The sequence below is a fragment of the Bos indicus genome, chromosome 10, assembly GCF_029378745.1.
Source record: "Bos indicus isolate NIAB-ARS_2022 breed Sahiwal x Tharparkar chromosome 10, NIAB-ARS_B.indTharparkar_mat_pri_1.0, whole genome shotgun sequence".
Lineage (NCBI taxonomy): Eukaryota > Metazoa > Chordata > Mammalia > Artiodactyla > Bovidae > Bos > Bos indicus.
Window position 1 is genome coordinate 91,568,296 of NC_091769.1, and position 17,556 is coordinate 91,585,851.

Genomic DNA, 17,556 nt, shown 5'->3' on the forward strand with positions numbered 1-17,556 from the left:
TAACCTTAGCCAATGGGAAAAACATCAAGCCAGATTTCTCCCAGCTGTGTTTCTCCCATCTGCGGCCTTCAGTAACTTCAGTGGAAGTTTAGTGTGTTTAGGGAGAAAGATGGCCAGAAGAATCAAAATTATTAAACTGAAAAGGTCAATCTTCAAATTAAGTCTGGGACCACGATCATTTCCAGAATAAGGTTTATCCTGTCCAATGTCCTAGTGCTATGAGCAACATGGCCGACCAGCCTCAGCTCAATGGGGCTGATATCACACGTTATCCTGCCAAAGGGGTGCGTAAAGGGAAAACCGTTCTGGCTTCTGAAATGTACAAAACAAACTATTAGTGTTTCCTTAGCATTCCTTTTAAATTTCCAACTCAAGCTTATGGTGACTGCAAGAGATAGGAAAAATCCTCAGAGGAGACAGGTCCTTGGATTTAACTCCATATAAACAGAGGGCCAAGGTATTTCGACAAAATTGTTGCTCACAAAAAGTTGACTTTGCCTTTGAAGTTCTTGTGTGTTCCATACTTAAAGTCAGACACCTTCATTCATCCAACCATAGTATAGGGACTTCAGTAATATACAATGCTTTATTTTTTTTCCAGATTAAAAAAAAAGGCCTTTTATAAGATCCTTTTCTGTTATAAAATCATCACCTAACATGCTTTCAAGGATGTGCCAAGTACAAAACCTGAGCTACCTCCACTTTTCAGGCTTAACTGGCCTGATGTAACTTTTTCTAATGACCACAGATTTTTTAAAAAAGCTAATAATGTTTTTATTCCCCCACGAAAAGCTAATAATGTTTTAGATCAGTTTCTATTAAATAGAATGGACCACATGAAGTTCCTAGTAATGCAGTAAATGAAAAGCTATCTAACATCTACCTGTAGGATTTAAGTAAAACCTGTTAATTTCTCCCTTGTTTTCTTCCCAGTCATTTAGATCCATGTAGATAAAAATGGTATTAGTTAAAACATCAATGAAAATACTGACATAATTTCTCAATATCCCAGATATTACTAAAGGGTAATAATTCCACTTGCACTGAAACCTCTGGTGCTCGTTGGCACATTAGCAGCTCCAAGTCTCAAGGTTAAGGTTAGACACAACCAAACCAAGCCTGCTTAGTGGTGTCTACTCCAGAACTTCTCCAGCCTGCATGAGCACATCACTCCTTTTTCATGTAACTCCTAATGCCAAATAAAGTTTGGGACACGCGCACCTGTTTTTGGGTCTCGTTTTCCTTCTTAACCCCGTGATTAGCCTATAGCAACAACTCAGTAAAAGGTTTTTGGATGAACAAATGATAAAATGCATGACTGCATTATCAGAGGTTGTATACGCTGTACTGGTAAATTGTGAAATAAAACATTCTGTCTTCTGTAGTAACTGTTGCATTTGAGTTCATGGAGAATGCCATTTCTTCTGCACATTTAAATACGGTAAATTAGGAGAACATATCTTGAGTAGAACAAGAAACATCTTTATGAAATGTGAGAGCTCTAAACAGCAAGTGGATTTTAACGAACACGAAATGTAATGCACGTTATGAAGACGCTGCTTTATTGTCCTTTTCTCTGTTCAGAATCTTTCCATCACGACCCAGTGGGATTTAGTTCCTGGCTGTGTACTCTTCTTTAGCATTTAATAAAAAATTTTCTTCATTGGTAAATCAACATGTAAAGAGAATAGGTTCTTAAAAACACTTTGATGTTGAGAAAGACTCTTAAGACACTCTAAGAATTTAGACAGATAGTAACAGATTATACTAGAACTCTTGGCAAGTAAATCTCATGGACACAGGAGTTTGGTGCTAATGATTCCGGTCAGAGTAAACCAAAGAAGGTCCAGGATATGACCGGAGTGATCACAGTGGGATATTTGGCCACAAAAAGACAAATAAATAAATTATGCTACAAATTCTTTGTAACTCTAACAATTCAGATTTCATTTGTAAATTCTTCATTGTTACAAAAATGGATAATTGGAAATAATTTTAAGATACTGCATGTAGTAACAGACTGCTGAGATGATGGATGTTAACAATCCTGAGCATTTATAAAGTGGACTGTCTAATGTTATATATGCATATCTCCATGACATGTTATAACACATGATAATTTATGAGGGAGAAAGCATCAAAATAAAATCACTTCTATACAAATGCGCCCTGAATTCAAAGTGCCCGCAACTTCTGCCTCAAGGAGAACACATATTCCTCTTTTTTCAGCCAGTCATTTTTGAAAGACCTCAATTATAAATCCAAATTTTGGTCAGAAAAATGTGACTGACTACCCCTGAAAATGGAAAATGCAAGGTGAAAAATATTCTTCTTTCTCTGCTGGTGTAAGTTGCCAGTAAGTTGGCTGTATGTCATTCACAAGCTGATATTGTTTGGATTGGTTTAACTTATATCATCCGCAAAGACCAGCTGCACTGTCTCTCAGTCGCTGTTTGGCAATGCTGAAGAGCAGAAGCTTCAGACACGTCTGCTAGATTATCTGGGCCAAACTGTGGCAAGGATACATATACTACTATTTGTAAAACACTCAGGTAGAGTAACTAATTACATTTTGCTGTTTTTGCTTTCGTATTCCTCCTTTCTGGGTTGTGGACTTCTTTCATCCATCAGTAAACTTGGGGCATCTTCCTTGATTGAAGGTGAGTCTGGAGCGACTGTTCTTTGGGTAAATGCTGGCAGGGTGAGAGAAAAGAGAAAAATACACCTGGATGAATATAACCCCTGGCTTGACAAAGCTATAAGCAATCGTTGCATTTGATTACTAGTTTTCTGCAAGCTTTACATGGACTACCAAATCTTCAATTGAGGAATAAAATAATTTACTATATTAAAAAAACCCCACATATCCATGTCATTTGTTTGTTTTGGATTTGAAGAGTGAGGGTAGAAGGCGGGTGTTGATTAGTATATAGTGACATTAAAGCACAGAGACTTTTAGAAGAAGAAATCTGAAGGGCTTCCTTTTTATAGAAACCTCTGTTCTACACAAAAGGAAACTGAGCCTAGATGTGGAATCTAGGTTAATGTTTTTCTACCACCTCTTACCTCTCTTCTGAGCTCCAGATGCCTATATCCAAATATATCAGTCAGCCCTCCCACTTGGTTTCTTCATCTCGGCTGCCTGCCTATCCCTTGCTCTTCGTCATCTTAGAAAATGATATACTCATGCACCCAGTTTCTGAAACCTTGGTTCCTTCCTTCCATGGCCTGCCTGCTGGACCCGTCCCATTTAAGGGTAAGTTCCGAGGAGTCTGCCTTCCATTTCACCTGAGTCCTTCTGCCTCACACCATCTCTATTATTAATACCATCACTCCAGCCCAAGCCACCATTTTCTCTCCTATTTTCATCTTTCCCCGTTTTCCACACACCGGAATTACCTGTCTAAAATGTTCATCAGACTATGCCACTCTGCTGCGTTATCCCTTCCTATCACACCCTCCATGGCCTCCCAGTGAAATCAGAATAAAATCCGAACATCTGCTGGTGGCTGAAAAGGCTGCCGCGGGACCTCATGTCCTGCCACGCTCTCCCCCAATCACTCTCTCCCTCACTCATTCTCCTTCCTCTTTTTCTCCCCCTGGGGTCTTTCCAGTTCTGCCCCTGGACTAGGAAGATGCGTCCTACCCAATTTTAACTCAGCTGGTTCTTCTTGCCATTCAGGTTTCAGCTCAGTTATAACCTCCCAGTCACTGGGAGGTCCTGGTCCAGGAATGTCCTGTCATTTCACCTTTAACACATATTAACTACACTAACTTTTCTTTTTAGAGCAGCAGTATCTGAAGTAAGGAAGTGAAAAAAAAAAAAGTTTTTTTATTAACTTTCATTGATTTGCTTTTCTAAGAATTTCAAGTTAAATTAATATGTAAGATTCACTTTCAACTCCTAAAGTAACCCCATGAAAAAACTACAGTCCTTTCTTTCTGGGATTATTTATTTATATATATATATATATTTAAATAAACATTATTTACAACAATGCTAGAATTATAGAAAAATTGCAATCTGCATTTATGTTTAAAATTGAGTTGATAGATACCAACTCCACCAACATTTAGCATTTGAATTTCAAAGCACTCGAGATGTCGAGAAGTCATCAGTTTGCTCCAGACTTCACTCAAATCCAGTCTGGTCTGGGCCCTGGGAGTGAAAGCCCAGTCCGGAAACTGTGTTCTTTAGCCTACAAGGAGCTATCCATGGAGACCAGTGGTCGGTCACTACTTATAAAAAAGTAAAAGTGACAGTTTCCAAAGCTGGCATCATGAGTCTCCCTCACTAAGCCCCCACTGTCTACAGGCTACAGGTAATGGAATCCAAGCCTGCTAAAAGAGTGTCCTGAATCACGGCCATAGCTTCCAGCCAGCCAGGATAAATTTGGTAGTAATCATGGCTCTAAATAATGGATTTCTGTGTTCCTATTTCCAATGGTCGTATAAACTTACAATTTATACATTTCTCCCCGTCTTCCTGGCAGGGAAGCATCTACCTTTTCTTGAATTGACCTGAACTACACAAAGCTGACATAAATTACTACTGAAAACAAACTTCCATTAAGGCTGGGTCATTTCAGAGACCACAAATTATGCAGTATTTTCCCATTTCCTTTGTTTTTTCCATGGTCAGTGATTCTGCACTTTCGTTAGGTCACAGTTTTGACAGGGCACCGAAATCAGCAGCATCAGTGCCTTAGCGTCTTCAGCACAGACAAAAGAGCCCCATCCAGGGCAAATCCCAACCTGAGTCAGAAGGAGCCTGTTCCGTGGGCTCAGAAACTCGCGTCAACCTCAGCACCTCAGTTTCCCCCCTTGTCTCCACGCAGGTCTCAGCTGCTCTAACCGCCCCCCTCCCCAACAGCTTTCATGGTGCATTCAGAAGGTGAAAGCAAAATCCACCACATGCTAGTCAGACATAAAAGCTGGAGTTTTCTTAGTAGCATTTTATTTTTATAAGATTCCTTTTTAGCCAGAGTGTCCATACATACACATATCAAACAGCACCAAAGGACTACGTGGAAAAGACTGCGGCCTCTTGCCCTTTCCCTCCCAACCCACACACCTGCTCCCGGGAGTCAACCACAATCAACTCTTTTAGCTTTATTTTCTGTATTTACTTCAATTTTTGAGAGAAAAAGCAGCTCATATTGCTATTTTCTGAGTTATCGTTTTTAGACGTATCCACACCCATCCACTCCCCTTCACCCCATCCTCCCTATATAGTTACGTCTGGACTCCCAGTTATGTCAATAGTGAGTATTTATATTGACTGTAAATATGGCTCATACAAACCTAATAGGGCTACTCTGACACTGTTTCTTTTCATTTTTTTCCTGGAGCTAGTAATTGACCTGTGTTTTTATGTATTTTTATTTACTCTTTCTCCATAACCACCCTCAATTGTTTCTAATAGCTCAGTTAGACCTGTCATGTACCTACTAGTTTTTCTAAGTGCTCAAATGAATCCAATAATCTATCCAGTTTTTTTTTTTTATTTCCTAAAGCTTTTCCTGGTAGAATCTTTTGTTTCTTCCTTCCCTATGAGAGAATTGAAGAATACGAATGTCCAGATTAAAAAACCCCAGAGCAAATACGTAGAAAACTCAGTAAAACAAGACTCATGGGAGACATACCATCACAAAACTCAAAGAGGTTAAAGAGACAATCCTAAAAGTTGCCAGGCCAAGGTGCAGGGGGATAGCAATGGTGAAAACGATCATGTCAGAGGAATGGGAGTCAAATGGAAAGGACAGAAGGTTTTTCAATAGCAACACTAGATTTTGGAAGATAACTGTGTGATGACTTCAGAAGGAAAGTCTTTTTTAACCCAGAATTTTATAGCCAGCCAAAGTCTCAGTTAAGTGTGAATGGAAGAAACCCATTCTCAGAAATACGAAAATGAAAAATTTACCTCCCTTTCTTGGATGTGCTCCCGCAAAAGAACTGAAATCAGCAGAGGAAGGCCGGGGGTGACCAAAGAAACAGGGCATCCACCATACAGGAGGAAGGGGAAGAAAAAACCTCAGGGCGACAGCTGTGCAATAGCCATTTACTGGGCGGGCCGTGTCATCTGCCCACTTCTGGCCTTTGTCCTGCTTTCTTGTCCTCTCTCTCCAGGCCTCTCACTAGTCACGGTCTGTCCTTCCTATATTGGTTTTTCTGAATATTTTCTCTCTTCTATTGCCCTTTTTCCTTATCTTCTGCTTTCTTTGAGGTTTCTCAACTTTGTCGTTTCCCACCTTTCTCGTTTATCATATTGAACATTTCCGAGGCCGCCTAGCTCGTGCTCCTTTTTCATAGCATCTTGCTCTTATTTTTACTGGATGCACTACCTCCTCATATCTCTGAGGACATTCATATTTTTAAGATGTCTTTTGTTCCCTGTATTATCAACTTACTGCAGGCTCCATTTTTCTCTTTGTTGATCTTGACAAATTTCCGTTTTAATTTTGCAGTGTCAAGAAAATTTTTAGGACAGGATAACTTCTATAACTAAGCTGAAATTGTGTGTACCACAAAAAAATGGAGAAGTATCCAGGGTGATCATAATTCAATTCCAAAATCCATCATGAAAAACATACAGAAAATTCAAAGTTCATCAGAAAAGTAAATTAGAATAAATATTATTTCTAGAAATGTTTATTAAATCACCTGAAATGAGTAACAATAGGTACCTATGATTAAACTTTTTAAAGTATCCTTAAAAACATGGGGGAGGTACGTATGGGAGGAAAATCATAAAACTTGTTAAAAAGAATAGCAAAATATATGGATATGTATAAATAATCAATAAATTAATAAAGAGGTTTACTTTTTAAGCTATTTTTTCAGTCAGATTATATAATATAGGCTAATAAAGTATTTCCTTATCCAAATAATGTTCTCAATGATATTTTTCCTGATTCTTACTTAATTTTCTGTGTCAGTGTATTTATATAGAAGCCTACAGCAGCCTGTGAGTACTACATCTTAGGAAATGACCAGTGTTAGTCATGAAATGCTACGGAGTGAAAAGCCAAATACAGTTTCTTCTACTGCCTGTCATAATATTAAATAAAATTCTAAAAATGTTGATGTTTTCCCCTTAATGTCTTCAAAGGAACCTTTCTAGGAGCCTTTCTAAGGAGGAACCTTTCTAAGGAGCTTTCTGCAAGTTATAAAGGCAGAATGAAATGCCAGTAGAACAAAGCCCTCTGTGCTCATAGCCTGCCGCTGCTTATTTCCAGGCTCTTGATGTCTTAACGGATGGGGTACCATGTTGGTTTTTGGTGCTCGGTCCCCACCCTCCTCCTCTTCCATGTTTTCATACATCAAACAGACCTGAGGAAATTTTTCCATTGCTTAATATGAAAAATAAAAATTTTGTATAACTACATATATATCATATTCTGAAGTATCAGAACCAACCTGAGATATGATCCAAATTGAAGGGTGACTGCCAGATTAGAATAGCAGAGGGTTTACGAAAATATATAAAATCACTTGGAAAAATGGGGTTAGGACAGGAAAGGGAAAATGCTTAGCTGTTGGAATAAAATAATCATGATATAATGGAAGCCAAACCATTTGTCAGAAACTGATAAATATTTATTCAATGAATCCATGAATATAAATCATAAAAAATGAGTTATTAGTTTCTATTTGACCTACTTCTTTGTGGCTAATTTTGATATTTTATTTTATAGAAACCTAGCTTTTTAAAATGACAGCACTGTCCAACTGAATGTACAAACTCTATGTCCATGGGAAACTGAAGAGCTAAATGATGATCTAAACAAGAATCTATTAACATTTGAATCCCAAATGGCTTGGATAGAAGTGGACTTGAAATAAAAAAATTCATATACTCATTCATCTTACATTAACTGAGCATTTACTGTGTGCCAAGTTCCATATAGAATGCTGAGGAAACAGTGGTGTATAAACATCACCCCTATCATGGAGTTCACTCTTGGGTGAAGAGAAGAATCAGTAAATGAAATGTCACTGAATAGCAAATAATTCCATAATTTTCCAAGAAAGGTTTCAAAGGAAATTTGTAATGTGCATTGTGAGCACTCATAACAGCAACCATACTTAAAACTGTGAGTTCTGAAGGTTTTTTTAAGGACACTGCATCCAAGGAGAAGTACAAGTGGGGGAAGGTATTCTGGGTCAGCAGACTCACACTTTGTTAATGTTATAACCTTTTATTAATATTTACAGTATGTTATTCACAGAATGAAACCTACACAATAATAGTTTTCATATCCTTATTCTTGGTACAAAATTAGATATATCTGAATAGTTTTACTACTTTTTGAAGACTTGGATTTTATTACAATACAATCTAACTTCCTTACTCACTCATCCACAGTTACTAGCAATCTCCATGCCAAAAAAACTGCTTAATTAAGATTTAGTGATTCAGTTTTAAGTTTTTGTGAGAAGTGTAAAGTCTAAAAAGAAGAGATTCCATATATTTTTAGTAAGTTGGTTAATATTATAAATGTCCTTGGGCATTATTTGTATGGTTCATAATGAAAACTTTTTCAAAATTACAACATGAATATTACTATCAAGCTCTGGTCTTTCACTTTAATCTTTCCATGAACTGAATTTTCTTAAATCCAATTTTAAAGCTAGTACTGGGCATCATTACTTACAGTTCAAGTGGGAAAATCGTGGACTAGACAGGAAGCGACTGTGATCCTGCCAACAAGATGACTGATCTAACCCATAAGCATGGGAGCTTTCAGCAAAGTTTCTGTCATCCTAAAAAAAGAGAGCACGGGCATTTCAGTTCAAATCATTGCAATATGTAAGGCTCAGGATTCACTTAAATGTACTGAAAATAAAACTGAACCTCAAGATACAAGCTATGTTATACCATAATTTAATATTATAATCCATGTAAAGAGAGAGAGAAGGAAATCACCTAAAGCCATGACAATATGACATATTTCTTTCCAGACTCTTTTTTCCCCCGTGTGGATAAGATTTGTAAATTTTACTGTAAAACTCTGCGCTCTTCATTTATTTATATTTAATAATATAAATGGGCTTCCCCGGTGACTCAGAGGTAAAGAATCTGCTTGTCAATTCAGAAGACAAGGGTTTGATCCCTGGGTCAGACAGATCCCCTGGAGAAGGAAATGGCAACCTATTCCAGTATTCCTGCCTGGGAAATCCCAAGGACAGAGGAGCCTGGTGGGCTACAGTGCATGGGGTCGCAAAAGAGTCAGACATGACTTAGCGACTAAACAACAACAACAGCAGAGGCACTAATATAAAGTTGTAGAAAATCCTTATATTTAGTTTATGTTACTTTAGCTTATGTTACTCACATAAGGGGCTACCCTGGTGGCTCAGATGGTGCAGAATTTGCCTGCAATGCAGGAGACTTAGGTATGATCCCTGGGTCAGGAAGATCCCCTCAAGAAGGAAATGGAAACCCACTCCAGTATTCTTGTCTGGAGAATTCCATGGACAGAAGAACATGGCGGGCTACAGCCCATGGGTTTGCAAAGAGTTGAATACGATTGAGTGACTAACACTTTCACTACCCCCCACTCATATATACCTAGTGAATATACTATGCTTTACTCAAGTCTTACTTTTCTGGGCATTTAGGTGGTTTTTCAATGTTTTACTCCTATAAATAACACTGTGAAAAATATATTTAAATATATAAACTTTCCCATGGTTAGCAATATTCCTTATGACAAATGCTTGGGTGGAAATACTGTGCCAATAAAAACAATTTGATGGTTTTAAATACATTTACCTAGACTGCTTTCCATGATTATAAATATTGTTACTCATTCAACAATATTTAGTACATAAGCAAAAATGAACCCTTGTGGATTCTATGAAATTTTCCTTTTCCTCAAATCTTAGCTGAAAAGGGGAGTTATCTTTGAATAATTTTACTAGCTAAATAGGTTAGAAAACAGATGCTTTAATATACCTTTCATTGATAAATAGTAAAAATTGCATATTTTCCCTCCTAAATGTTTTCTAATTATCTGCTACACTTCATTTTTCTTCCTCATACTCATTCATTCATTCAATAATTACTTATTTGGCACCTACTATGTGCTGGTCAAAGAGCAAGTATAAAACATCGATGCAAATGATCCTGAAGGATGGCAGAAGGGAAAAACATTAAACAAACTATACAAAACACAATTCAGTTAAAAACTCTGGTAAGAACTATAAGAAGAAGAGTAAATAATAGGAAGAACTACATTTAGATTTGAGGTCCAGAGAAGTTACCTCTGGAGATGATATTGAAGGCGATACTTGAGTGCTGAGTACGAACCAATGAATCAGCCAGATGAAAATCGTACGTGGAGGACGGAAAAAGTAGGAGGTGAGGAGTCCCAGTGAGGTGGTGAGAGAGTGGTGCTCTAGACTCCTGTGGAGGTGCTGAGGTGAGAAAGAGTTCGGTGTGTTTGAAGAACTGAGGGAAAGCCCACGGCTTAGGCACACTGAGCCTGGGGAAGCGACTGAAGTGATATCCAGAGGTCGGATTTGGCGTGCGGATTTTTTTCCTTAGGTACGATCAGAAGGCAATCAGTGGTTTTGAGGAGAGGAATGATATGTTTCCATGTGTATTTCTCAAAGATTATTCTGGCCTCTGTGGAAAACAGGCTGGAGTACCCCAAACATGGAAGTGGGAATACCAGTTAAAAGATAGGTACTGGGGATGACTGGGGTCAAGGGAGACAAAGGGATTGAGAATGGTGCCAAAAATGCTGGATGAAACAACTGCAGGCAGTCCATGAGGTCACAAAGAGTCGGACGTGGCTGAGGGACTGACCTGAACTGAGGCGGCCCAGACAGCTTCCTCAAAACTCACATACAGCAAGGCCTCACTCAGCATGACTCTCTGATGACTTAGCTGCTGTTCTCTGCACTAGGTACCAAGTTTATATTGTATTTCTTTGTCACACTTATATGTATGAAATGCCAAAGAAAGGTTAAAAGACTAAATATGTATGTGTGTGTGTGTCTGTGTGTATATATATATGCATGCATGGGTTTCCCTGATAGCTCAGCTGGTAAAGAATCCCCCTGCAATGCAGGAGACCCCAGTTCAACTCCTGGGTCAGGAAGATACCCTGGAGATGGGATAGGCTACCCACTCTAGTATTTTTGGGCTTCCCTGGTGGCTCAGCTGGTAAAGAAACTGCCTGTAATGTAGGAGATCTGGGTTCAATCCCTGGGGAATTGAAGGGCTCCCAGTTCAACTCCTGGGTCAGGAAGATACCCTGGAGAAGGAAATGGCTACCCACTCTAGTATTCTGATCCAGAGAATTCCATGGACTGTATAGTCCACGGGGTTGCAAAAGAGTCAACCACGATTGAGTGACTTTCGCTTCACATATGCATGCATACACACACACACATTTATAAAAATCCATTTATTCTGAGCTAAATGCATGAACATAATCCTAAAATGACTTAAAAGCATCATTTTCATGTACCAAAAGGGAGTTCAGTTTCATTTAAGATGAAAGCCGGAGGTGTTAGCAAATGATAGACAGTTTTCATTAACCATGAGAATTTCATAAGAAACTGGAAGTCATTCATTATAGGTTTGCTGGAGAGAAAGGCTATATTGTTGACCCTTGAACGACACAGGGGTTAGGGGTGTTGACCTTCTGTACAGGCAAAAATCCTTATATAACTTGTAGTTGGCCCTCCGTATCCGTAGTTTGCATCTATGAATTCAATCCACTGCAGACTGTGTAGTACTGCAGTATTTACTCGATAAAAATCTGCATATAAGCGGACATACGCAGTTGAAACCCATGTTGTTCAAGGGCCAACTGTATTAAACGTCCTCATTTTCTACATACGAAAATAGAAATATGAGTTGTTGAATAAGTAAAAAAAAATTGAAGGAAAAGGGATAACAGTGCTAAATTGTATGTATATATTAACCCAGTGTCAAAATATATGAAGCAAAACTGGTAGAACTATAAGGAAAAAGTATGCAAATCTATAATTATAGTTATTGGGCTTCCCCTGTGGCTCAGCAATAAAGAATCTGCTTGCAGTCAGGAGAGGCAAGGGACATAGGTTTGATTCCTGGGCTGGGAAGACCCCTTGGAGAAGAAAATGGCACCCCACTCCAGTATTCTTGCCTGGAAAATCCCATGGACGGAGGAGCCTGGCGGGCTACAGTCCATGGGGCCACTGAGTCAACACGACTGAACACAAGCACACACATAATTATAGTTGGATATTTCGACATTCCTCTCTCAGCAACTCATTTAACTCAGTAACTCTCTCACAAAACATTTAGATAAAGAATTGAGTTGAACAATGCTACTGGCCAACTAGACCTAACTGGTATTTATAGAATACTCTATCCCAAAACAGCTGATTACAAGTTTTTTTTCAAGTGCACATCCAACATTCTGCAAAATACATTATATGCTTGGTGGCAAAACAAATCTCAATAAATTTAAGATGACTGAAATTATACAAAGGATGCTGTCTGACCACAGGGAGTGACGGAAGAAATCAACAACAGATGGATATCTGAAAATTCTCAAATATTTAGAAATTAAAGGACATACTTCTAAGTAACTCATGAGTAGAGATCAAAAGAAAAATTTAAAAAAAATTTACTTGTATGAAAATAAAAGCACAATTTATCAGAGTTTGTGAGAAGGCATTAAAAGTGTATTTGGAGGGATATGTAGAACATTAAAATGTGTATATTACAAAAGAAGAAGTCTCAAATTGATAATCCAAGTTTCCACTTTAAGAAACTAGAACATGAACAGCAAATTAAGCATAAATTAAGTAAAAGGCAGGAAATAATAAAGAGCAAAGGTCAATTAAATCAAAAGCAGAAAAACAGTGAAAATATGAAACCCATAGTGGGTTTTTTTTTTTTTTTTTAAAGAGCAATAAGATCTAAAAATCTCTTCAGAGACTGATTAGGGAAAAAAGAGGGAAGATATATGTAGAATGAAAGGAGGATATACTATTATGCCTATAGACATTAAGAAGGTAATTAGGAAATATGAACAACTCTGCCAATAATTTAGACAACTTAGACAAAATGGGTATAAGTAAACAGCCTTAAAATGTGTCAGCCAGTACTTCTACTTCTAGGCATCTAGATTAGGTTAATAAATTCAAGATATGGACAAAGATTTTTATACCAGGATATTAATCAATTGATTATAGTAGAAAAAAGCTGAAATTAATTTTAAATTTTCAACAACATGAGATTGGGAAATAAACTATGGCATAACCATAATGATGATCATAGAGAAAATTCATATATATATATGTAATTCATTTATATATATAAAGTGCTAAATAAAGAGGAAATAAAATTGTCAACAAATAATGATTTCAACGTAAAAAGGTATTTATAAGTAAGAATTGGGAAACATACACCTTTAAATTAAGCAAATAGGTTTTAAAAAAATTTGCTATTTATTTTCTTTTCAATATTTTTCCACATTTTCCAAATTGTGCCATATTTTTAACTGTGATATGCCAAGAAGCTGGTTGCATCATTAAAAATATAAGAGGTCCTTTTTCTGTAAACAGAAAAGATATAATCTGTGCTTTGATGCCAGTTGGTTTTGTTTCAGAAATGTAAAACCCTACCTTGGCAAGAATGAATAGGATTTGACGACCCTTGTGGACTTCTCCTTCCTCTGGGAGGTACACTCTGAGGCTGTCATTACACCAGCTGGTTCATTCAGCAAGATGCCCAGATCTACACCTCCACTCCTGTCCTTTTCACTGTCTTTCTCAGTCCAGGCATCAGTGGGCAAATATGAGTGTGTCTGCTTTCCCTTGAGTTTTCCTTTCTCTTATTGGCCCGTAATCATCTAAGCATCTTTTTAGTGGGAAACCTTTTATTATGCTTTTCTCTTTCACATTTTATATAGAAAGCATGATTAAGTGAAGATTTCCAGCACTGACTGAGAACACAACTCTCCTTTCTATCTGTGCATCTTCCAACTCCCTGAGGCCTTTAGAATTTCACATCTGAACATAATAGATCCATGGTTTTGGCTCGAGTTACCCCATGTCAGCTCATTCTAAAGTAGCTGTTGGCATACAGCTGGGACTCCATGAACAGTTGACCCTTGAACAACACATGCTTGAACTGCGTGTGTCCACTTAAACACAGATTTTTTTTTCCAATAGTATATACTGTAGTACGATATGATTTGCTATTGGTTGAATCTAAGAATGAGAAATAATACCTTGGATGCAGAGGGCTAACTACAATTTACAAATGGATTTTCAAGTGCACTGAGGGTCAGTGCCCTTAACTCCCGAGGTGTCCAAGGGTCAGCTGTATGTCTTTAAGTTTCAACATTTTACAAATCTTCAAAAGATTGCCAGAATCCCCAGGGTTACCTAGAAATAAATAATGAAATGATCCCTAGAAGAACACCCTAAAAGAAAAATATTTCACTATCCTTTTGAACAAATCAACATGTCAGAATATGAAAACAATATCTTCAAATCCTCCAATTATATATTGATATTTAATTTTTGGACTTTCTATGCAAGTAAAGTTTATAGGGTCACCATAAGATGGCTATTTCTAATTTCTACATTTTTTCAATTAAATACTTATATATTGAAAAGTATTGGTTAAAAAGGAAGATTCTTTGCAAGCTTTTGTTTTTTGCCAACTCTCACATCCTTAGCACAGGGACCTATTTTTATTACTGTCTTAAGTCTCAACAAGCTATTTAGCCATAATTCCCTGCAAAAATTCCACTGGGTGAAGGAACTTGCAATTTCTAATATTTTCCCTGGGTTTCTTCCACTTCTCTTTCATAACACACATTGTAATTGGTTTCTTAAAAGTTGTTCCAACTTGACTAAATCTTTTTGCTAAACTGATCTCTAATGATTAATATTTAATGATGCCCACCAAGTATTTTTCTCACAGAAATATTATAAGTTCAAAGTTTATAAGACAAATGCTGCATTTAATTTTTAAAAAAATTTTAATTTATCCAACTCTTCCCCTAGAGAAAAGGAAAAGACACTTATGTGTCTTGTCTTTTTTTGTCTGAATCTGTGGCAGAAATGTTTTCTTGAATTTGTCTCTAGCCTAACAATGTTCCCCATTTTTATTCCCAATTCTCCATTAGTGCTTGAAAAAGCTTAACCTTTTCCTCAGTAAACTTTATTCCTATTTGAAAGTTCTAACTGGACAGTTTACTTCAAGTTAGCCTTCCATAACTCAATCTGCGTGGCTGCCATTATATAGCTTTTAACTTCCATAAGGTTGTGGCTTTGATCACCTCTTTCTATATTTCCACCTACCCATCCTAATCTTCACAGTTCAGGACGGTGCCATATGCAATAAGGAACTCAATAATGATCATGTTCCTGAAGGTCTGCTCTGTGGAAGTGGAAAGTAGCAGACTGTCACTCTCAGTATCTTCATGTAAGAAAAGGACAGAGCTGGGCAAGATCATCTCCTAGGATTTCTTAGCACTGACATTCTGAAATTCTAATCTACCCAAGCAGAACCACGGAACAATCAGAACATCTAACAACCCAAACCATCTTTTCCAAAATTAAATCATAATGCAATAAACATGAAGCCACATTCAGCCACAGAGGAACAGACTCATGAAAAATACTGTATTGGATCAGGCCATTTGATAAATTTACCTATATTCAATTGCTATTTTATGGTGTAAAAATTTAATATTCTTAGTGACTCATTAAAAAAAAAAAAGGAGTATACTCAGCTTTTGTTGTGTATGTGTGTTTTTTTTTTTTTTTTACCCATTTCAGACTTGGCTGTATATGATTTTAATCCATTTTCAAAAACCAAACATATTCACAGAGGGTAAAAATTTCCCATAAACAAAGATACTCAAAAAAATGTGTCACTGACTTCAGAAACAAAGGGAGAGATGCAAAGATATTTTATAATGATGGTTCCTGGAACCAATGTTTATTCCCTGAAAGTGACTATTTAAAAGGAAACAAGGATTGTTTGGATAAATATGTTATGGTATATTTATTACAAACTACCAAGACAATTAACTGGCATTATCACTCACCTAGAGCCAGACATCCTGGAATGAGAAGTGAAGTGGGCCTTAGGAAGCACCACTACAAACAAAGCTAGTGGAGGTGATGGAGTTCCAGTTGAGCTCTTTCAAAACCTAAAAGATGATGCTGTGAAAGTGCTGCATTCAATATGCCAGCAAATGTGGAAAACTCAGCAGTGGCCACAGGACTGGAAAAGGTCAGTTTTCATTCCAATCCCAAAGAAAGGCAATGTCAAAGAATGTTCAAACTACTGCACAACTGAAGTCATCTCACACGCTAGTAAAGAAAATTCTCCAAGCCAGGCTTCAGCAATATGTGAACCATGAACTTCCAGATGTTCAAGCTGGTTTTAGAAAAGGCAGAGGAACCAGAGATCAAATTGCCAACATCTGCTGGATCATCAAAAAAGCAAGAGAGTCCCAGAAAAATATTTATTTCTGTTTTACTGACAACGCCAAAGCCTTTGACTGTGTGGATCACAACAAACTCTGGAAAATTCTTCAAGAGATGAGAATACCAGACCACCTGACCTGCCTCCTGAGAAATCTACATGCAGGTCAGGAAGCAACAGTTAGAACTGGACATGGAACAACAGACTGTTTCCAAATAGCAAAACGAGTACGTCAAGTCTGTATACTGTCACTCTGCTTATTTAACTTATATGCAGAGTACATCATGAGAAATGCTGGGCTGGAAGAAGCACAATCTAGAATCAAGATTGCCGTGAGAAATATCAATAACCTCAGATATGCAGATGACACCACCCTTACGGCAGAAAGTAAAGAAGAACTAAAGAACCTCTTGATGACAGTGAAAGAAGAGAGTGAAAAAGTTGGCTTAAAGCTCAACACTCAGAAAACGAAGATCATGGCATCCAGTCCCATCACTTCATGGCAAATAGATGGGGAAACAGTGGAAACAGTGGCTGACTTTATTTTGGGGGGCTCCAAAATCACTGCAGATGGTGATTGCAGCCATGAAATTAAGACACTTACTCCTTGGGAGGAAAGTTATGACCAACCTAGACAGCATATTAAAAAGTAGAGATATTACTATGCCAACAAAGGTCAGTCTAGTCAAGGCTATGATTTTTCCAGTAGTCATGTATGGATGTGAGTGTTGTATTATAAAGAAAGCTGAGTGCCAAAGAATTGATGCTTTTGAACTGTGGTGTTGGAGAAGACTCTTGAGAGTCCCTTGGACTGCAAGAAGATCCAACCAGTCCATCCTAAAGGAAATCAGTCCTGGGTGCTCGTTGGAAGGACTATGTTGAAACTGAAACTCCAATACTTTGGCCACCTGATGCAAAGAATTGACTCATTTGAAAAGACCCTGATGCTCCTCATTGAAGGCAGGAGGACAAGGGGACGACAGAGGATGAGATGGTTGGATGGCATCACCGACTCAATGGTCATGTGTTTGGGTAAGCTCCGGGAATTGGTGATGGACAGGGAGGCCTGGCATGCTGCAGATCATGGGGTCACAAAG

The 17,556-nt window shown here is 37.7% G+C and overlaps 1 protein-coding gene across 10 annotated transcripts in view; it reads right to left on the reverse strand.

Moving 5' to 3' along the window:
- Positions 1 to 567: 567 nt before the first annotated feature.
- The window catches only part of CEP128 (centrosomal protein 128), a 483,641-nt gene continuing 466,652 nt past the window's right edge, over positions 568 to 17,556 (reverse strand). For all 10 annotated transcript variants that reach the window (XM_070797945.1, XM_070797947.1, XM_070797949.1 and 7 more), the window contains 2 exons: positions 8,658 to 8,766; positions 568 to 2,693 (listed from right to left, as the gene is read on the reverse strand). In XM_070797945.1, coding sequence (XP_070654046.1) covers positions 2,566 to 2,693; positions 8,658 to 8,766 — 237 coding nt within the window. In that variant the 3' untranslated portion in view covers positions 568 to 2,565. The remainder of the gene's footprint in view (positions 2,694 to 8,657; positions 8,767 to 17,556) is intronic.